Genomic DNA, 22,626 nt, shown 5'->3' with positions numbered 1-22,626 from the left:
GTCACTTCTGACCTCCAGCCCAGCTGGGAAAGCTCAAAGGCCTGCAGATCCTTTCCTTGATTCGGGGGACTCGAATGGCATAAACTGCCTCATTCTGAAATGTTTGAGACATCTTTTAGAAGAAGAACGTGTTCCAGAAGGCAACATTTTAAAATCTGACAATCAATAATCACAACTTAAATACAGTATCTGCCTTTCAAAATAAACTTGTCTTGCAGACCTTTGCAATAGGGGAGTTGCCTAAGAGGTTTTTGATTTTGGTTTTGGTTTTTTGTTTTTTTCTGGTCCGAAAGTTAACACCACGTTGCAAGAGACATACAAAAATACACTCTGGGGGCGCCTGGGTGGCTCAGTTGGTTAAGCATCCTACTTCAGCTCAGGTCATGATCTCACAGTCTGTGAGTTCCAGCCCCATGTCAGGCTCAGTGCCGATAGCTCAGAGCCTGGAGCCTGCTTCAGATTCTGTGTCTCCCTCTCTCTCTGCCCCTCCCCCACTCACACTCTCTCTGTCTCTCTTAAAAATAAATATTTAAAAACTTTTAAATAAATAAATAAACACTATATGTAAAAAAAAAACCTACTTCTAGCAAAATACAATAATACAATAACAGCTTAGGAAATACAAGCTTCCCAGACCTTTAGCCTTTTTAAAAGAAGCCAAAATCTGAGTTTTAGGTAAGATCTCACAATTTTAAATGTTAGCAATTAGTTTTTAAAAATCTTTGAGGGGTACTTGTGTGGCTCAGTCGGTTAAACGTCCGACATCGGCTCAGGTCATGATCTCACAGTTTGTGAGTTCGAGCCCTGCGTCGGGCTCTGTGCTGACAGCTCAGAGCCTGGAGCCTGCTTCGGATTCCATGTCTCCTTCTCTCTCCGCCCCTCCCCCACTTACGCTCTGTCTCTGTCTCTCAAAAAATGAATAAACGTTAAAAAAGTTTTTTTTTAGTCTTCAAAACCAGTGTTCAGCCCCCAGTATGCAACTTTGGGGCCCTCTAAGTGCGCCCTCCATTCTGCTCTCGAAATGGTCTTTTGCAATAATAAAAATTATTAAAAAAAAAAAAATCCTACATCTGGCTACAGATGGCTACATCTGCCCTACATCTGGGGCATCTGGCTGGATCAGTCGGAAGAGCGTCGGACTCTTGATCTCCCCGTTATGAGTTCAAGTCCCACGTTGGGTGTGGAGATTACTTAAAAATAAAATCTAAAAAATAAATAAATAAATAAATAAAATTTTAAAAAATCCTACACTTAATGAATGCTTACCAGTTCCAGACTGGTTCCAAATGCTTCACATGCAATTCATTTAATCCAACACTCCACCTGATGAGGCCCAGAGGGACCAAGTAATTTGCCCAAGTTACACAGCTAGTGAGGGAAAGGAGCAAGGATTCCAACCCAGCCATCTGGCCACAGAGCCACGAAGTGGGAGCGTCCTTGGGTCATGGACTGGTTTTGCCCTCCTACTCCTGCCATAGCTCAAAAATTGATGAATGCACCAATAAACGAATGAAAGTGCAGCTCTAGCCTTCTCTGCCCAGTTATTACTACCTGCCTGACTGCCGCCGTCCTGCCCCAGCAGCGGATGCCAGGAACGCGTCCTGGGGAGTCCCTGGCGGCCCAGCAGGGAGCGGGGCTCGCACAATGCAGGTGCCGGCCGCTCCCACCCTTCCGCCGCTTTGAGGCTCCAGGACAGGCCTGCCGCCGCTTCCTGCGCCCAGCCCCGGCCTTTGGACGTCCGGCTGCCGGCCCTCCCGCCCCCAAGTCCCAGCCCTGGAGGCGGGGGAGGGGTAAGGGGGTACGGAGGCGGCGCCCTTGCCGGTTGCCCAGTGTTTGGCCGAGTCCTGGCCTGAGGGCCGGTTTCCAGTTCGAGTCCACTTCCTGGCTGTGGGCTTGGGGCAAGAAGGCCAGCGGTACCACCACGGATTTGTTGCCTCCTGGCCCTGCCCCTCCTGCCCTCCCTCCTGAACCACAGAGCGTCAAGGTGGTCCGGCACTTGGAGCCAACTTAAATTCACACCCTCCTCCCCACCCCACACCCTGCCTTTAAGTATGACAATAGCTTCTACATCATGGAACACCTTCTAGGTGACTGAATCACCGGCTGAGAGCTTTGCATGGATAATCGCGTTTAATGGACACCACGGTCATGCAAGGCAAGATGATCATTCTTCTCCTTATTTCACAAGTTAGGAGACCAGAGACCAGACTGGTTAAGTGCCTCTCTCAGGTCATGTGGCAATGGGGTGACCCAGCCCAGATCTGCAGGACTCCCGTATCTTGCCTGGTGCTGCAGTGTTCTGTGTAGCTGCTCCAACACTTCTGGAGCAGGGATTTGCAGCAGGCCTGGGACCCTGGTGGGAGTTTCCCTGGCCCTCAAGAAACCCCCCTTCTGACGGGGAACACTTTCTAGGGTTGGATGATCTAGAAACTCACTTCGTTGCTATGCAGACAGAAAGGCATGCCTGAACACTTAAGCATAAACAGGTTTCAGGTGGAAGGAAGAGCTTGCACAAAGCCCGAGCCTGGGTGAGGACCCCTGGGCCAACTGCCTGCAACAACACAACAGTGCTCTCCACTGCTGTACCCCTCAACAGCCTCTGCCTGCTTCAATTGGGTGCTTCCTTCCATGGGGACATCTGAGTGTGTCTGTGTTGGCAAGACCACTGGAAAAGCTCATCTCCCCCCCGCGACACCTGATGTGGGAGAGGCCGAGGCAGTGATGTCCTGGCAAATATTTAACAACTGGCACGGGATTGGGGGGGGGGGGTGGAGCCCCAATTTGTAGCATTTGCGGGTTTCCATGGAGCAGATATTCCACCATGGCCACTTGCAAGCTACCACAGTTGAAATTGGACAGAGCACACCATTATACAGTACTGCTGACGTAACAGATTCAATAGAGAGCTAACAGTAAAATAAGTAGGGAATGGTGAGTTTGGGGTCTTGACTACCTTTGTTTTTAACATTTAACTTAAGTGTCCATTCACAGAATTTAATTTTTAATGACCGGGCTTAACAACCAGCTCTCACGATTCCTGGAAATGCAAAACTCGGCGCTCACCCAGCTGACACACGCTAACTCCCGTCAACATTGAGCCAGGGTCACTCGGGTCCCCTGGCTGGCAGCTCCCTCCGTGCCTTCTTCCAGCCTCAGGGCTCCTACACACAGGACTCCCCATCTCTAGCCTGGGATTCCCTCTAGTGGACAGAAGAGTCATTCCAGGTGATTCTCTCGCTCCACCTGTGTCCGTGGTTCAACCCAGAGGGCGTGGATGAGGTTGGTCATCCTTCATGAGAAAATGTTCTTAATGAGGGTCCGTATGGTTTCAAAATTGTCCTCAGGCACTTGGCATTCCTTCTCTCTGGAGGGCAGCGCCAGGGGGGCCCTGTGGGCTTCGGCCGTTATCACACTCTCTAGAGCTTCTCAAAAGTCCCATCCCATCCCCCAGGTGGCAGCTCAGGCTGGCTACACCAGCCCTTCATGTTTGGGGAACATCCACGGTCAGGTCTGTCTCTAAGAAGACAAGCTGCTTTCCTGTTTGCCTTAGGGATTAAGCTTTCACACAACTCACAGCCCACTAGGGAAACACTGTTGGAGACCTTTCATATGTGTTGGGCCCATTAGAAAATGGAGTCACTTAGATGTAGAGCTGGGGCTCAGGACTCCCTCTCTTGCATTATGCTTGGACTCTCTTCTTCTGGAAGGGATATTTCCAAAGCATAGATAGATTTGTCACTCTTCCACTCACAAATCTCCTATAATTCCTCATTGCTTACAGCTTCAGTCCAAGCTCCTTAGATAGGCACTCAAGACCTTGGTTGAGATTCCATCCATGTTGTTTACCTTAAATTGCCAAAGAAGGAAACAGAAGAAAACTGACATTTAAAAAATTCTCCTCTGAGGGGCGCCTGGGTGGCTCATTCGGTTAAGCCTCCGACTTCAGCTCAGGTCATAATCTCCTGGTTGGTGAGTTCGAGCCCTGCATCAGGCTCTGTGCTGACAGCTCAGAGCCTGGAGCCTGCTTCAGATTCTGTGTCTCCCTCTCTCTCTGCCCCTGCCTCACTCAGGCTCTGTTTCTCTCTGTCTCTCAAAAAGGAATAAACGTTAAGAAAATTAATTAAAAATAAAAAAATTCTCCTCTGGGCCTCGCACTCTGCTAAACACTGCAAATACAGGTGTTCCCCTGCCCCCCGCCCCCCGCCATCTGAAAGTAGAGGGTTCCTATGCAATCTTTCATAAGTCCAACTGGCCATTTCACTTTTATGAAAGACTTATTATTAGTAGAGGCGTTTTTTTTTTTTTTTTTTGGAAAAAAAAAAAGAAATCCTCTTCTTATTTCTTTCAGTTAGCAAAAACAGATACTAACGTACTTTCAGAAAGTGAGGGATGCCTTGTATCTTAATTCTCCAATAACGCTGCTAGATAGAACATTTTACAGATGAGAAAACTGAGTCAGCACCAGCTGACTTGGTGTGGCACAACTTGCAAATAGATAAATTTTATATCCAGCATACACCTCTTTGTTCTTGAAAGCTGCTCTTGTCTCTTCAGGCCGGGCACCTTCCCAGGTTAGTTGCAGAGGGAGGTCCAAAATTCCCAGAACCTTTTTCTCACTGCGTTCAAGGCCAGGTCACATTCCTTAGGGTTCTAAGAAAAGGGCTGCTTTTCAGTGAAACTCAAGCAGAGGTAATAGATCTACAGGCAAGGGATAAGACACCAGATTTTTATCTAATTAAATTCTTCTAGTGCTAGCACCAGAGTCCTTCCTCTCGCTTCCTTCCCCTTCCTTCTCCCCAACTCTCCCTTCTCATTCTTTCTCTCCTTTATCTCCTTAACTTCCACTGGAATTGTAGACATCTTTAAGGCTCAGATCAAATTTCCTTTCTCCAGAAAGCCCTCTCAGAGCGCCTGGCCCCGGAATCTGCCTAATGAAAGTGAGAGTTGTCGCACTTTGAAACGAAGAAGAGATTTCTGGCTAAATGAGGATGGATCACATGTGTTTATCTCTACTTCTGCAACTTCACTAAAATGGCAGTAAGTGGATTGGGGGCGGGGGGAAGGTATAAACTCACAAAGGAAAGGAATGAATGACGGTTTAGTGGTCACAGAGTTTCCTTTGGGGATGATGAAAATGTTCTAGCATTAGTAGTGATGGTTGCACATACAAAAAAAAGAAAGAAAGAAACGGGAGAACCTGGACCCCTGCCTCACACCATATACAAAAATTAACTCACAGGCACCTGGTTGGCTTAGTCAGTAGAACATGTGACTCTTGATCTTAGTCAGGGTTGTGAGTTTAAGCCCCACATTGGGCATGGAGGCAACTTAACAACAACAACAACAACAACAACAAAAAATTAGGGGCACCTGGGTGGCTCAGTCAGTTAAGCAACCAACTTCAGCTCAGGTCATGATCTCTCTGCCCCTCCTCCACTCACACTCTCTCTCTTTCAAAATAAGTAAATAAACTTTAAAAATATTTTTTAAACATTAAATGGATCAAAGACCTAAATGTAAGAGCTAAAACTATAAAACTCTTGGAAGAAAGCATAGGAGTAAGTCTGTATGACCTTGGATTTAGCAATGGGTTCTCAGATATGAGACCAAAAAAGCACAGCAACCAAAGAGAAAATAGATTAATTTCATCAAATTAAAAACTTTTATGTATTAAAGGACACTATGAAGAAAGTGAAAAGACAATTCACAAAATGGGAGAAAATATTTGCAAATCATGTGTCTGATAAGGGTCTAGAATCTGAGACTATACAAAGACCTCTTACAACACAAACAATCTGATTAAAGACAAACAATCTGATTAAAAAATGGGTACAAGATTTGAATAGACATTCTGGAAAGAAGATATATTAATGGCCAATAAACACACAAAAAGATGCTCAATATCATTAGTTGTTAGAGAAAATGCAAATCAAAACCACAATGAAATACCATTTCACACCCACTTCACATGCAGTAATAATAATAATAACTGAAAATAACAAGTGTCGGTATGGATGTGGAAAAATTGTCACCCTTATACATTATGGGTGGGAATGTAAAATGGGGCAGCCACTGTGGAAAACAGTTTGGCAGTTCCTCAAAAAGTTAAATGCAAAGTTGCCAGATGACCCAGCAATTCCACTACTCAGAATATACCCAGGAGAACGGAAGACATATATTCAAACAAAAACTTATACTCGAATGTTGATAGCAACATTGACCGTAATAGCCAAAAAGGGGAAACAACCAAAATGTCCATCAACTAACGAATGGATACACAAAATGTGGCCTAGCCATACAATGAAGTCTTACTCAGCTATAGAAAGGAATGAAGCAAAGGGGCACCCGGGTGGCTCAGTTGGTTAAATGTCCAATTTTGGCTCAGGTCATGATCTCACGGTCTGTGAGTTCAAGCCCCACATTGGGCTCTCTGTGCTGACAGCTCAGAGCCTGGAGCCTGTTTCCGATTCTGTGTCTCCCTTTCTCTCTGCCCCTCCCCTGCTCATGCTCTGTCTCTGTCTCTGTCTCTGTCTCTCTCTCTCTCTCAAAAACAAAAATCAACATTAAAAATAAATAAATAAATGCATGTTACAACACGGGTGAACCTTGAAAACACTATACATGGGGAAAGAAGCCAGACGCAAAAAGCCCCCTATTGTATAATCCCATTTATCTGAAATATTCAGAATAGGCAAATCCATATTTGGAGTGACTACTTAACGCATATGGGGTTTCTTTTGGGGGGTGATGAAAATGCTCTGGAAATAGATGGTGGTGACGGCCTATTGGCACATCAGAACCCAAGAACAGGTCAGGAGACACGGGATGCCTCTGAGAGCAGGTTGTAGGATGGGGCTGAAAAGAGGAGGTTTGGGTGAAAGTAGAAGGAGTTAGACTCCTGTCTCCTCCCTAAACCTCTATAGCCAGGTGATTGCCCTTTTCCAACTTGGCAGGAGGTTGAACTGTGAGGCTCTAGATTTGGGAGCACCGGCACAGCTGAGACGAGGGGTTGCCAGACTGTACTGTAATCAGGGGGGATTTGTTAAACTGTAAGACCCTCTCATCCCCTTTTCCCTGTTCGTTCCCAGAACGCTGGCAACCAGGCTTCTAACTTTGTCCCTGGAAGAAGATTGGAAAACTTCTCTGTATGAAAATTAAAAGACCCACGGGTACTGACAGTGGAGGAGTCCCCAGCAAAACAGCCACGTACCTGTCTCATAACGCTTCAGCGAAGCTTAGTAGTCAACACACACACATACAGAGATTTCAACTCTTGTTTTTATTCATTCTTAAGATTTTATTTTTAAGTAATCTCTATACCCAATGCGGGACTCAAACTCACGACCCTGAGATCAAGCGTTGCATGTTTTACAGACTGAGCCAGCCAGGTGCCCCCAATCAGCTATTAAACCTCACTCTTTAATATTTAAAAAAAAAAAAAAAAAACAACTTACAGCAAGGATCACCAGATACTTGCTTTCATCGAAACAACAACAACAAAACCCACAAAGCAAAGCAAACTGAGGGATGGAGGGGGTTTCAGAGGAAACAGGGGAAACAGGGAGCAGAAGAAATTTCCCAAATTTATAATTAGTACAAAAACTATTATTTAAAAAAAAAATTTTTTTTTCAACATTTATTTATTTATTTGGGACAGAGAGAGACAGAGCATGAACGGGGGAGGGGCAGAGAGAGAGAGAGGGACGCAGAATCGGAAACAGGCTCCAGGCTCCGAGCCATCAGCCCAGAGCCTGACGCGGGGCTCGAACTCACGGACCGCGAGATCGTGACCTGGCTAAAGTCGGACGCTTAACCGACTGCGCCACCCAGGCGCCCCTAAAAACTATTATTAATAACCTCAGAGGAAAAAAGAGGGAAACAATTGTGTCCGTGGAAAAAGAACAGGAAAGTACAGAAAAATGAACATTTATGAAACAACAGAAAAAAAAAGTGCTCTTAGAAATTAAAAAATATGCAATAGTCAAAAACATTTTTGTAATCAATAGAAGAATTAGAAGTTGAGGAAATCTGGGGCACCTGGGTGGCTCAGTTGGTTAAGCAACCGACTTTGGCTCAGGTTATGATCTCGCACTTTGGGAGTTCGAGCCCAGCATCAGGCTCTGTGCTGACAGCTCAGAACCTGGAGCCTGCTTTGGATTCTGTGTCTCCCTCTCTTTCTGCTCCTCCCCCACTCATACTCTGTCTCTCTTTCTCAAAAATAAACATTAAAAAAACAATAAAAAAAAAGCACTTGGGGGGCACCTTCAAGTGGCTCAGTTGGTTAAGTGTCTGACTTCAGCTCAGATCTCATGGTTTGTGGGTTCAAGCCCCACATCAGGCTCTGTGCTGACAGCTCAGAGCCTGGAGCCTGCTTCTGATTCTGTGTCTCCCTCTCTCTCTGCCCCTCCCCCTCTTGCACTCTGCCTCTTGCCCTCTCAAAAATAAACATTAAAAAAAATTTTTTTTAATTAAAAAAGTAAAAATAAAAAGAAGTTGAGGAAATCTTCCAAAAAGTCAAATGAAACACACAGAGACAGAAATGAAAGAAGAGATAAGAAAAGGCTAACAGGAGTCTTAGAAAGAGAGAAGAAAAAAAACAGAGGGGGGAAATTTTTCAAAAATATAATTATAAAAAAATATATATATATATGCATATATATATATATATATATATATATATATATATATAATTATAGGGGCACCTAGGTAGCTCAGTCAGTTGGGTGTCTGACTTCGGCTCAGGTCATGATCTCCCAGTTTGTGGGTTCGAGCCCCACGTCGGGCTCTGTGCTGACAGCTCGGAGCCTGGAGCCTGCTTCAGATTCTGTGTCTCCTTCTCTCTCTGCCCCTCCCCCGCTTGTGCTCTGTCTCTCTGTCTACCAAAAATAAATAAATGTAAAATATATATATATATATATATATTTTTTTTTTTTTAATATAATTACAGAGTGAATGGGTTTCCAGATTTAAAAACTTAGGGCAAAGAATGCAAAAAGATGCATTTCTGACACTAACTGTTTAGAGTTACTTCAAACTGCACAGGTTAAGGGCACAGTCCTCCATAAGACTATCTTAACTTCAGACACCAGCTGCAATCTCAGGGCTTCCCAGGCCACCAACGCTAGTGACCAACTGCTACAAGTTCAGGAGTTCTCACCACCCCTTCAGGTTTGATAATTCACTAGAACAACTCACAGATCTCAAGAAAATGCTACACTAATGGTTACAGATTTATTATGGCAAAAAGGATACAAATCGGGATCAGCAAAAAGAAGAGACACATAAGCAAGGTCTTGGAGGGTCCCAAACATGAAACTTCCAATGTCTTCTTCCTGTGGAGTCAGAATGCATCATCCTGTCAATACACGTATGTGTAATAACATACACATAGCATTGCTCACCAGGAAAGCTCACCTGAACTTCAGTGTCTAGTTTCTTTCTTTCTTTCTTTCTTTCTTTCTTTCTTTCTTTCTTTCTTTCTTTCTTTCTTTCTTTCTTTCTTTTTAACACTTATTTATTTTTTGAGAGACAGAGACAGAGTGTGAGCAGGGGAGGAGCAGAGAGAGAGGGAGTCACAGATTCTGAAACAGGCTCCAGGCCCTGAGCTGTCAGTAAAGAATGCTATGTGGGGCTTGAACTCACAAACCATGAGATCATGACCGGAACCGAAGTCAGTTGTTCAACCAACTGAGCCACCCAGGTGCCCTTCTTTTTTTTCTAATTAAAAATTTTTTAAGTTTATTTAATTACTTAGAGAGAGAGAGAGAGAGAGAGAGAGAGAGAGAGAGAGAGAACATGAACCGAGGAGGAGCAGAGAGAGAGAGAGAGGGAGAGAGAGAGAATCCCAAGCAGGCTCCAGAGAGCACAGAGCCTGATGCAAGGGTTGATCTAAGGAACCATAAGATCATGACCTAAGCCAAAACTGAGAGTTGGACACTTAATCAGCTGAGCCACCTAGGAGCCCCTAAAATTTATTTATTTATTTTTATTTTTATTTTTATTTTAGAGAGACAGAGATCATGGGTACAGGAGAGGTGCAGTGGGAGAGAGAGAATCTTAAGCAGGCTCCATGCTCAGTGTAGAGCCTGACTTGGGGCTTAATCCCACGACCCCGGGTCATGACCTGAGGTGAAATCAAGTTGGATGCTCAACTGACTGAGCCATCCAGGCGCCCCTTCGGGGTCCAGTCTCTACTGGGCTTTCATTAGGTGGGCAGGACTAATTGAATCATTGTTCATGTGACTGAACTCAATCTCCAGCCCCCTTTTCCTTTGCCAGAGGTCCCACTGATATCACATGACCCAAATCCCCAACCCTCTAATCACATGGTTGGCCTTTCTTACTTGGTCAACCTCTGTCTTAACTATCTGGCTATCCAACTTATCTTAACATATCTTAAACTATCTAGAGGGCCACCATGAGTTATCCATTAGCATAAACTATCAGGGCCCATTATGAATAACAAAGAAAGTCCTATTGCTTGGGAATTTCCAAGGATTTATTTCCCCTCCAGGGACAGGGACAAGGGCCAATCAAACTCTTTATTATTATACAACAGACCCATACCAAGGCATATCAATGAAAAAAATTCAGAATGTTAGAGACAAAGAGCACAGCCTAAAAGCTTCCAAAGAGGGGCGCCTGGGTGGCGCAGTCGGTTAAGCGTCCGACTTCAGCCAGGTCACGATCTCGCGGTCCGTGAGTTTGAGCCCCGCATCGGGCTCTGGGCTGATGGCTCAGAGCCTAGAGCCTGTTTCCGATTCTGTGTCTCCCTGTCTCTCTGCCCCTCCCCCGTTCATGCTCTGTCTCTCTCTGTCCCAAAAATAAATAAATGTTGAAAAAAAAAAATTTAAAAGCTTCCAAAGAAACAGGTCATCTACAAAGGTTTGTAGTTCAAACATCAGCCTCAGGGCACCTAGCTGGCTCAGTCAGAAAAGCATGAGACTCTTGATCTTGGGGTCATAAGTTCAAGTCCTACGTTAGGTATAGAAATTACTTAAAAATAAATAAATAAATAAACTTCAAATGATACAACCTCAATGGCAACATTGGTTTCTAAGAAACAGGAAAGCAATACCTTTACATTTTTGAAGGAAAATTATTTCTAATTTGGTATTCTATACCCAACCATACTATCAACCAAAGATGAAGGTATAATAAACACAGTTTGAGAAAGGCAAGGTCTCAAAATTTTACTTCCCAAGGACACTTTCCCAGACAGCTGCAGAAGGATGGCTCCAACAATGTGAGGAAGTAAATTAAGAAAGAAAAAGCAATGAGTTCCAGAAAACAGGGGAGCCAACACAGGAGAGAAGCAAAGGGAATGTCCAGGATGATGGTGAAGGGAACTTGCTTGATGACAGTTGTGAAGTAGGCCTAGACACCAATAAATTCAGATTAGAATAGGAAGATAAAAGGTTCCAGGAGGTATGTTTCCAAGAAAAACATGGAACTGATAGATTGACTACCTGATGTGTTTGACCATATGAAGTGATCTTTGTACCTCCAGGTGGGAATGTGTAGGGTTAAATTATATATGTATAATATATAATATATATATATGATATATATAATGAATAAATAAATATAAATCTAAACAAAAGATAAAAAATGAAAGAATTTAACTCTGAAAAAAGTATACAAGAAAAGAAATATAGTCAGAGTGTTCCATAGTCACATAGTCAAAATATTGTAACTAATATTTTAAAATCTAGGGGCACCTGGATGGCTCAGTCAGTTAAGCCTCCAATTTTGGCTCAGGTCATGACCTCGTGGTCTGTGAGTTCAAGCCTCACGTTAGGCTCTGTGCTGACAGCTCCGAGCCTGAAGCCTCCTTCAGATTCTGTGTCTCCCTCTCGCTCTGCCCCTCACCTGCTCACACTCTGTCTCTCTCTCTCAAAAATAAATAAACATTAAAAAACATCTAACTATAATTTTAAACTGGGAGAATAAGGGAAGACTAAGTATGTGGGAAGGGAAATATAAGAGCTACATCATCTTCTATTGTAGAATCTATTTTAAATCAGGATAAATAGGGGTGCCTGGATGGCTCAGTCGGTTAAGTGTCTGGCTCTTGGTTTTGGCTCAGGTCATGATTTCACATTTTGGGGATTGAGCCCCGTGTTGGGCTCTGTGTTGACAGCGCGGAGCCTGCTTGGGATCCTCTCTCTGCTCCTCCCCTGCTCACTCACTCTCTCTCTCTCTCTCAAAATAAGTAAATAAACTTTTTAAAAAATCAAGAAAAATAGACTATATTTGTCAAAATATGGAAGTAAATATTAGGGACCAAAAAAAAAAAATCTAAAAAAGTAGTTGCTTTTGGGGAGTGAGAATCAGGGGTGGTGAGGGCAGGGCAGAAGACTGCTTTTTTTGTTTTTTTAACCTTGTCATACACTTTGTTGATTTTTAAAAACCATGTGTATGTATTATTTTGATTTAAAATGTTTTAAGAAAAATAAAGGAAGGGGTGCCTGGGTGGCTCAGTCAGTTAAGTGTCTGACTCTAGGTTTCAGCTCAGGTCATGACCTCAGGGTTTTTGGGATCGGGCCCCACATTGGGCTCTGTGCTGACAGCACGGAGCCTGCTTGGGATTCTCTGCCTCTCTCACTCTCTCTCTCAAAATAAATAAACATTAGGGGAAAAAAAGAAAGAAAAAGAAAGGAAGTGAAAAGTTGAGTGTCCCTAGGGTAGCATTTGTTATGCTGGAGAATTTATCACCATCCTGCGTGCTGATATCACCTCGAAAACCAAAGCTGTTAGCCTTAAAAGCAGCAGCAACTCTGTGGAACAGACACACATTAACCAGGCTCATGAGACTGATATTTCCTATCAGATGCCAGTTCATTAATTTATAAGGGGAAGTGGGGCTTTGAAGCAGACGTTTTTCTTGTTTGCCGATGAGTGCATTATCTCCCTAAGGGTGGATCTACATAAGAAATAGAGTGGTTTTCAGCAGGTTGCTTGCTAATCCAAAGAACTAGTGAGGTGGGGGGTGAATTGGGTGATTTCAAACCATGAGGCCTCTATCTCCCTTGTTCCTGGACCAGCATATTTGTGTCCAGACAGCGCTAGGATAGACACTCTGATGGTTGTTTTGACAACTCTTACTGCTCTCTGCTTCACTGGCAATGCAGACTCCTAACTGGAACCTTCGTTCTGCAGCTACTTTAATACCTTTATTCAGTCTAGACTAGGCCTGACAGTTATTCTGTCTCCATCAGATATGTTGGCACATCTCTGTAGCATCAGAGACTTATATCCACTCAAACAGGCAACACATATACAAAGCACCCATGATGTGCCAGGCTCTGTTCTAAGCTCTAGAGTTACAGTGGCCAACAAGACTGACAGTTGTCCCTGCCCTGATTAAGTTTACAGCCTGGTAAGGAAGACATATATTAAACAAAGTGGGCAAAGTGAAGGAGCAGCCCAACTCACAGAGACAACTTCATTTCCTTTATCCTAGTTCTGTTTTTTTAAAATATATAAATCATACTTTTACCTTTTTTAAGTTTATTTATTTATTTTGAGAGAATGAGTTGGGAAGGGGCAGAGAGAGAGAGAGAGAGAGAGAGAATCCGAAGCAGGTTCCACACTGTCAGTACAGAACCGTGAGATTGGGACCTGAGCCGAAACCAAGAGTCAGATGCTTAACCCGCTAAGCCACTCAGGCACCCCTTTATCCTGGTTCTTGAGGTGGGGTCATCTCGTGGGTATCACCTACTGCAATGAACCATCTAGATAAAGAAGGCTCATTTTCCAAGCCTTCTGTGGATTCTGTATCCCAAATCCTTCCAATAAAGTTATTTTATGCGGAAATTTATCTAGGGTTGGTTTCTGCAATTTATAACCAAGAATCCTGACTGGTATAGCAACCATCTCAGACATCTGTGGACCAGAGAGCAAGTTACCAAAAGACGGTTCCAAACCTTCTGCCTTAGGACTACAACCAAAACTGGAGCCTTTCAGATCTGTGCCTTCATTCAGCACAAAGCAGGGCACACAGGCTGTCTCAATAAATATGGTTGGCTGAGTCACTCAGTAAGTCCACAAACATCTGCCAGAAGTTATTCTAGGTACTAAGGTTACAAAGCTAGTACAAACTGGGGTGCCTGGGTGGCTCAGTTGGTTAAGCGTCCGACTGCAGCTCAGGTCATGATCTCACACTCTGTGAGTTCAAGCCCCGCGTCAGCCTCTGTGCCGACAGCTCAGAGCCTGGAGCCTGCTCTGGATTCTGTGTCTCCCTCTCTCTCTGCCCCTCCCCAGCTCATGCTCTGTTTCTCTCTGTCTCAAAAATAAATTTTAAAAAATTAAAAATTTTAAAAAATTTTTAAAAATTAAAAAAATTTAAAAAAATTTTTTAAAAATTAAAAACAAAAACAAAAACAAAGCTAGTACAAACTAGTTGCTGCCGTCAACAGTGTCCCACATGCATTTTAGATCCAATATATTCCAAACTGAGGGTGTCATCTTCCCTGCCTTTTCTCCCAACCCATATGTCAACTCACACTTTGTGTATGCTCCAAACACAGTGAACTGCTTGCACTTCTCACTTCCCTCTGCTTCGATGCCAATAGTTTGGTGTTCTTAGACCATAGGAGTGGGAGGGAAAGAGACAGCAGGCGATCTGGTTGCTGACTATAGACAGTGACCAGACCTTGAATGCCACATAGAACATTCTAGATGTGTTGGCTGCTATCCCAAATTATTTGGCCTAAATGGAATGACCATACAGTTTGGCTTTTCTTCTTCCACTGAGAGTAGTCTGCATAGAAGATGACACAAAGGGCTTATATGTCCATCGTCTTGGCCAGAGATGCAACTGCAGGCAATGGTCCCATTTTACAGATAAGCAAACAGAGACTTCAAATGACTTGGCCCCACAGCTAGCAAATAGCAAAGCAAGGGCTTGAATGAGGTTTCCAGACTCCAAATTCTCATTTTCTTTCCTCTAGTACTGCAGCTCTTACAGAGCTGTTTTGGGTGTGGTGTGAGGAAAGGGAGACAGCTCTGACCTAGACCAGGGGAGGGGGGGAGGAATTCTCTTTACCACCAGTGCACTCACTAGGGGCTAAGTCTGTTTAACTTGCCTCTTTTCTTGGCCTAGTTCCCTTCTCTAATTAATCTTTTTTTTTTTAATGTTTATTTATTTGTGAGAGAAAGAGAGACAGTGCAGAGAGAGAGGGAGACACAGAATCTGAAGAAGGCTCCAGGTTCTGAGCTGTCACCACAGAGCCCAACCCAGGGCTTGAACTCAGGAACAGTGAGATCCCAAGTCAGACGCTTAACCCACTGAGTCACCCAGGAGCCCTCTCTACTCTATCTTCTTAAAGAAATCCTTACAACAACCCTGTAAAGTAACTGTTCCATCCCTTTATTTTATAGATGGAACTGAAGCTCAGAAAGGTTAAGTTTCACGCCCCAAAGTCCGGAATCTTCCTACCTCGCTTGTCTGAGGTACCGGCTTGGAACACCGCGGTAAAGAAATCTGCCAACGGGTGATGAAGAGGATACCCGGGACCAGCCCCCAGTTCAGGGCTGAGGGCCGCCAGGTGGCGCGGTGGAGGTGTGCCTGTCCCCTCCCCAACCTCCACCGGACTGCGGGGCAGAAGCACCTGAACTAAACCCGCGAAGCTGCCTCGAGGGGCGGGGCAGGGAGTAGCTCCACTGCCTAACCCAGGGTGGGCAAGGAGGGAGACTTTAGTTTGCGCGGTGCGGACCGCCCGGGCCTAGCTGGAGAGTCACGCCTCCACTTGTCGACCGCCAAGCCGTGTCAGCTCGCTCCTTGCCCTGCACTCCCCAGCGTGCAATTCATTTTTGGTGGGGGGGCGGGGGGTCCAGAAAATAGACTGGAGCGGGAGAGAGCAGCCAAGAGCGGTGGGGCGGAGACTCCACCGCCCCCACCTGTCGGCGGCGGGTCGGGGGCGGGTCGGGGGCGGGGCCTGTCCCGTAGGGTCCGCCCCCGATCCCAGAGCTCAGGGAACGCGACGAGATATAAGGCAGCCGGAAACAATGCGCCTGCATCTCGCGCTCCCGCGCGGATCCCGGGAGCGTCCGGGCCGCCGTGCGCGAGCGAGGGCGGGGGCGCGCGCGCGGGGGGCGCGTTCTTGAGTGCGGGCCGCGCGCTCGGTGGCGCGCATGTGCCTGTGTGCGGGCTGCCGGGCTGCCCCGAGCCGGCGGGGAGCCGGTCCGCTCCAGGTGGCGGGCGGCCGGAGCGAGGTGAGGCTACAGGCGGCCGAGGGGGGGCGGGCTGCAGGCTGCCTCCTGGGCACAGCGCGCCCCCGCCCGGCCCGGCCGGGCCCTGGGAGCTGCGCTCCGGGCGGCGCTGGCAAAGTTTGCTTTGAACTCGCTCCCCGCAGCCCAGTCCGCGCGCTGTGAGCCTCTTCCTTGGGCACGCCGACCCGGGGCTGGGCTTCCCGGGACGCGAGGGAAGGGCGCGGGCTGCCAGCCGGGGGGTTGGGGAGGGACGAGAGCCTGGCAACCGGCTGTGCTGGCGGACCCGGGGACGCCTCCCTCGGCCCGCACCCCAGCCAGCCGGTCCCCTTCCCTCCCGCAGGGAGCGGACATGGACTTCGACTCGTACCAGCACTATTTCTACGACTATGACTGCGGGGAAGATTTCTACCGCTCCACGGCGCCCAGTGAGGACATCTGGAAGAAATTCGAGCTGGTGCCGTCGCCCCCCACGTCGCCGCCTTGGGGCTCGGGTCCCGGCGCCGGGGACTCAGCCCCTGGAATCGGTCCCCCGGAGCCGTGGCCCGGAGGGGGCGCCGGGGACGAGGCGGAATCCCGGGGCCATTCGAAAGCTTGGGGCAGGAACTACGCCTCCATCATCCGCCGTGACTGCATGTGGAGCGGCTTCTCCGCCCGGGAACGGCTAGAGAGAGCGGTGAGCGACCGGCTCGCCGCCGGCGCACCCCGGGGGAACCCGCCCAAGGCGCCCGCCGCCCCAGACTGCGCTCCCAGCCTCGAGGCCGGCAACCCGGCTCCCGCTGCCCCCTGTCCGCTGGGCGAGCCCAAGACCCAGGCCTGCTCGGGGTCCGAGAGCCCAAGCGACTCGGGTAAGGACCGCCCCGGGCCATCTAAGAGGGGGGCACCCCAAGGGTGGCCAATACTCTGTCGCTGTCTGAGGTCAGGCATTGGGTCTTCGCAAGCCCCGCGGCCACCTCCCCCTTTCTGTGGCTGAAGCCGCCGGTGTAGCCCTCAGCAGTGTCTGTCTGGCACGTGGGTGTGTTAGTAAACAGTTTGAAGAAGTGGCGTGGGAGCCAGCGTCCTTTCGATGATGATTGGAGCCCCAGGGGACAAGGGAGACAGGGTGAGGCTTAGCGCTTAGGGAGGACAATACTAGGATTGGACTGTAGGGGATTTCTTTCCTCCGGAGGCTAGAAGGGTCTCTTAAGGGTTACTCCAGGCTTGAAGTTTTTTGTTGCTGCCACTTTCCCTGGGAAACTCACACTCCCTTAGGGAGAGGAAGCTGAGGAGCCTTTTGTGCAAAGCCAAAGCCTTCACCCTTTAAAAAATCTAGTCTCCTGTCTGCTTTACTAACCCTCCCATTGCACCTCCCACCCCTTACCATTTGTACACCACACAATCACCCACAGATAGGTAGCAGAGCGATGAATGCTCCCCATTAACAGATGGAAAAACCGAGGCTTGGAAATAGGAAGTCACTAGAAGTGAGCCCCATCTTTTGCCCAATCCTCCATTGCATCCAGGCACTGCTTCCTTGATGTTTCGAGGGTCTTCATGGTAGCATATCCTAGAGGGGCTACACTTTGCTTTGTTGCTTTGGCCTGAGTTGGAAAGGTGTTCCTCTAGCCCCTCCTAATTTTACCTGTGGGCTCTCTGTAGCTACTTCCTTGCATTCAACAAATGTTCCCTGGCCGCTGAGTGGTGCCAAGCTCTGACTAGGTGCTGGGGTCACAGATATGGAGCTCCAGCCTCTTCCCCCATCCTTGGATGCAAATTTAAACCTCACTAAGTGCAGACTTCAGCATCCTGTTCTTAGCCTCGCCTTTTAGACCTCTACCCAGGAGAAAGACTGGAGAGGGTGCTTTTATAGGGTGCCAACTGACTAGTGTCAGGTAAATCAGTATCTAGAAAATTTGCCATAGCTTTTAAGAATAACTTTTACATGACCTTTTGAGAGGGAAGTGGGAAGTGGGTATATACTTGCGGGGGGGGGGGGGGATAAGGATAACAAGAAATTAAAAGTCAATTTTCTTTTTTTTTTTGGTCCACTGTGTTAAGGTCATTTTTAACCTGCTTGCTTTCAACACCAAGAGCTTGTGTTTGTTTGATGGCTGGAATGGGAGTTTGAGATCAAGAAACCAATAAAGATATATCTCTACAAAAGCTGATGGAGTGGTAGAGTGGAAAGAGCATTGTTTGGGGACTTTGGAGATCTTAGTTTGAGATTCAGAACATTACAGAGGTGATGTGTGGACTTGGCTGGTCTGGATCTCAGTTTCTCCCTCTGCACATAAGAGGGTTGGACTTGATTGTCCAGCGGAGGGCATTTTCTTGTCTGGGTAGAGTTAGATCATCTCTGGAAAGAATGGTGCCCTACATTATTTCTTCCTTAAGAAGAACCTTACCAGCCATGAGGTTTAACACTGAAATATTAAAAGTTTGGGATGTGGGAAAGCTTCCTAAATCCTTTTCTGACTTGCCCTTTAACCTGAACCTGTTTGCAAGCCACTGGTTCACTCACAGGCCACATGGCCCAGAACAAAATGCAACAGATTGCAAACAATGAGGGGGGGGCGGTGGGGAGAGTGACTGACGGCAATGCTCAGCCAATAGGGGTTAGGGGCTGGGTAAAACAGCATTCCAAACACAGCTTATCCAGCCAATCACAGGCCTTGTGGCCAGGAGGGCTGAATGGTCAGGTTTTATTAATGGAGAAATAATGCGATTGTCCACACAATGGAAGCCTTCCTGACAAAGGGGCTCAAGGATCCTGATATGCAAAAGAGGCCGAGAGAACTGAGCTCTTCTGTTGTCAGGCTGAAATGCATGAAGGTGGCCTTCTGTGTGGGGGCTGCAAAACGTGAGGCAGGAAGACTTTCCCCTAATTGCACTCTCCTGGTTGGGTAGCCTAAGAGACCTTTGAGCCAGGGAATGACGGGGGCATGTCCAGGCATCTCCAGGTCTCTTGGTGTTTTGGCCCTTGTACTGGGACATTCTGTTGCTGCTCAGTTCCCTGCCCCCGGCACAGGTCGCTTAGAAATGGTCGCTTGTACCTTTGTGAAGTTCCTGCAGCTTTTTCCGACCTGCTATTACAAATCCAACCCTCTTCTGGTCCAGGGAAGGGGGTGGGGCAGGCGACCTATAAATGATGGATGACTAGAAACCCATTGAAACCAGGAGCAAAATGCTCCTGAGAGAAACCCTTTCCCTCCCCTCTGTGGGTGAGGAGGGATGGGTTATATGTAGCCCTCCCTTCTCCAAATCTTCAGCTGAAAGGGATGGCAGAATAGAGAGGTGGGGGAATAATAGGATTTATAACTTGTGAAAAGTAACAATTCCCCAAGTGCAGACTGTGCTGGGCAGGAACAAAGGGCAGCTCGGCCCACAGACCCCTCATTTACAATTCTGATGGGGCATGAAAGAGCCCGACTGGGGAAGATCTTTATAGCTAAACTTTGTCCCAGGCCGATAGCTCTTTCTCTCCATCCCCTCGGTGGGGGAGGGGAGCGCCTGTGCAGACTGGGGGCTGTTGGCTTGGGTCTGCCTTTTGTTCTTATCTAAGCCTTGCTGTGCAAAAGGAAATTGGAGAATATTTTCCTTCTTGCTTATTTCCCCTCCTTTCCTTCATGCTGCCCTTACTCCACTACAAATGAATCAGTTGTCTTTCTCCCCATTTCAATTTGTTTATATCTAAATGGGGGAAATGTCCCCTCTTTTCCTGAGCCTCAGCATAGGGTCTGTGTGTGTGTGTGTGTGTGTGTGGGTTTCTCATGGGATGTGTTTCTTCTCTGGATCTCTCTTCTTGGACAGAGGGTGAAGAAATCGATGTTGTGACAGTGGAGAAGAGACAGTCCCTGGGTGTACGGAAGCCAGTCACCATCACGGTGCGGGCAGACCCGTTGGACCCCTGCATGAAACACTTCCACATCTCCATCCATCAGCAGCAGCACAACTATGCCGCCCGTTTTCCTCCAGAAAGCTGTTCCCAAGGAGGGGCTCCCGAGAGAGGTCCCCAAGAAGAGGCTCTGGAGAAAGATGCCCCAGAAGAAAAGGAAGAGGAGGTAGATGAAGAGATTGTGAGTCCCCCACTTGTAGAAAGCGAGGCTCCCCAGTCCTGCCACCCCAAACCTGTCAGTTCTGACACCGAGGACGTGACCAAGAGGAAGAATCACAACTTCCTGGAGCGCAAACGACGGAATGACCTCCGTTCTAGGTTCTTGGCCCTGAGGGACCAGGTACCCACCCTGGCCAGCTGCTCCAAGGCCCCCAAAGTGGTGATCCTGAGTAAGGCCTTGGAATACTTACAAGCCCTGGTGGGGGCCGAGAAGAGGATGGCCACGGAGAAAAGGCAGCTCCGATGTCGGCAGCAGCAACTGCAGAAGAGAATTGCGTACCTCAGTGGCTACTAAGTGACCAAAAAGCCTGACTGCTCTGTCTTACAAAGACCCGAGTTTATTTTTTAACCTGCCCTCTCCCCTTAGTAATTTGCACATTTTGGTTACGGTGGGACAGTCTGAACGGTAGATTCCAGAATGCAGAGCAGCCGGTGCACACACTCTTAAGGGCTTGCATTCTTGGAAACCTGGGAACCCAGCTCTCCCGCTTCCCTGACTCAGGGGAGCACTGGGTGCTCTCTGGCGCCTTTGGCTTCTCAGGCAGGCAGCTGACTGAGGAGCCTGGGGTGCCTAGCTCACTAGCTCGGAAGAAAAGCCTGACAGATGCTATGCAACAGGTGGTGGACGTTGAGGGGGGTGGGTTCCAGCCTGCATGAAATCTCACACTCCGGATGAGCTTTAGGCTGGGAAAGGATGCTCCCACTGGTGTCTCTGGGGTGATGCTAGGACAGCTGGGCCCGGACGCTCTCCCTGAGGCTCTTTTTTCCAGGAGACACACGAGCTGTCTTGGGTGAAGACAAGCTCACAGACTTGATCAACATGGACCATTACCTCACTGTCAGACACTTTACAGTAGCTGAGGAGTTGGAAACATTTAATATATATGTGTATATACATATATATATATATGTGTGTGTATATATATATATATACACATATATACATATATATATTGTGATGTTAGCTGACACCCCTCCTCCCACTCTAAATGCTGCGACCTTGAGAACATTTAAAGAGCTTGGCCTCTAGATTCTTTGTCTCAAAGCCCTCTGGGCCCTTTCCTCTGAGGGAGAAACCATTCTGTCCTCACAAGGGACTTTTTTGTTTTCTTCTGCCTTTGTTATGCAATGGGCTCTCCAGCACCCCTTTCCCACAGGTCAGAAATATTTCCCTAAGACACTGGGAAATGGGTCCTAGCCTGCGGCCTGAGGAAGGCTTGGAGTCCTGGCTGTGAACTTGTGATCTGCCCAGGTGTTTTCCGTCTTGGAATCTTTTCTCAAGGCAGATGTCAGGCACATCCAGAGGGAGAACTATACCACTTCCTCTTTCCTACTTCCCTCTCCTCAGTCTCTGACTGGTAAGTCTGAAGTTCTACTAGAACCCTGCAAACTGTCCTAGCGCAACTCCCAAAGAGCTTGCTGGCCCTGCACCCACCTTGGGCCCCTTGCCAGCCTGATATGAGTCAGATCTGTTTCCCAGAGTCCGGGCCTTACTGCAGTTCTTGCTGGGAGAGCTGCTGGGACTCATCCAGTGCTCCAGAAGGTGGACTAGTTTCCTGCTGGGTTCTAAAGGAGCTTCCAGGAGCTCTGCTTCGCTGACCATGACGGATTTTGCCCCAGGTGAACAGCCCATCTCCAAGTGGACTCCAGGTGCAGCCTCCAGTTTGGAAAGACCTCTAACCCAACAGGTGTCATGTGGGCAACTCAGGAGCCCCAAAGCTTGGCCTGGAAGAAAGATCAACCCCTCCAGAACTCTGCCCAGGGCAGCAGGTGCCTACTGGCTGTGGTTTTGAAAGGGGGAGGGGGGGCGGGTAGAGCACTGTCTGTGGCTCTGGAAAGCCAGCTGCTACTTCCAAACTTATTATGCACAGTGGTCTGTTTCTGAGGTCGTTTTCTGGCCTCAGAGAACCCCAGTGGAAATTTGGAAAAAAATCTCTCTACCTTCTGGAGTATGGTTTTCGGGAGCCAACTGTCTTCTGGAACTGTCTTTGGAGAACAGGTGGGACGTAGGTTACTGATGTATCACCTGAATAGCTTGTGTATAAGCTGCTGTTGGGTATTAGGCTGGGAGCAGTGGTTTGTTTTATTGTTTTGTTTTTTTTTTAATACTGTATTTTTGTATGCCTTTTGCAAAGTGGTGTTAACTGTTTTGTACAAGAAAAAAAACACAAAAAACTCTTGGGCAATTCTCCTGTTGCAAGAGTCTGGTTTATTTTGAAAGGCAAGTTTACCTGAAATTTTGTATTTAGTTGTGGTTATCAATTGCCTGATTTTAAAATGTTGCCTTCTGAGACCTCTGCTAATAAAAGATTTCTCAAACA

General features: G+C 47.3%; 1 protein-coding gene across 2 annotated transcripts in view; it reads left to right on the top strand.

Moving 5' to 3' along the window:
• The window catches only part of MYCL (MYCL proto-oncogene, bHLH transcription factor), a 102,334-nt gene extending 79,708 nt beyond the window's left edge, over positions 1-22,626 (top strand). The window contains exons 2-5 of one of the 2 annotated variants that reach the window (XM_023258521.2): positions 4,894-5,037; positions 15,385-15,565; positions 16,556-17,060; positions 20,002-22,626. In XM_023258521.2, the coding sequence (XP_023114289.2) occupies positions 16,565-17,060; positions 20,002-20,600 (1,095 nt within the window). In that variant the 5' untranslated portion in view covers positions 4,894-5,037; positions 15,385-15,565; positions 16,556-16,564 and the 3' untranslated portion in view covers positions 20,601-22,626. Of the gene's footprint in view, positions 1-4,893; positions 5,038-15,384; positions 15,566-15,994; positions 16,219-16,555; positions 17,061-20,001 lie in introns of those variants that run through there. The other variant, XM_023258520.2, reaches the window with a different exon arrangement.

The sequence above is a fragment of the Felis catus genome, chromosome C1, assembly GCF_018350175.1.
Source record: "Felis catus isolate Fca126 chromosome C1, F.catus_Fca126_mat1.0, whole genome shotgun sequence".
NCBI classification, from domain to species: Eukaryota; Metazoa; Chordata; class Mammalia; order Carnivora; family Felidae; genus Felis; species Felis catus.
Note: the sequence above shows the minus strand (reverse complement) of the source record. Positions and strands in the feature narration are given on the sequence as shown.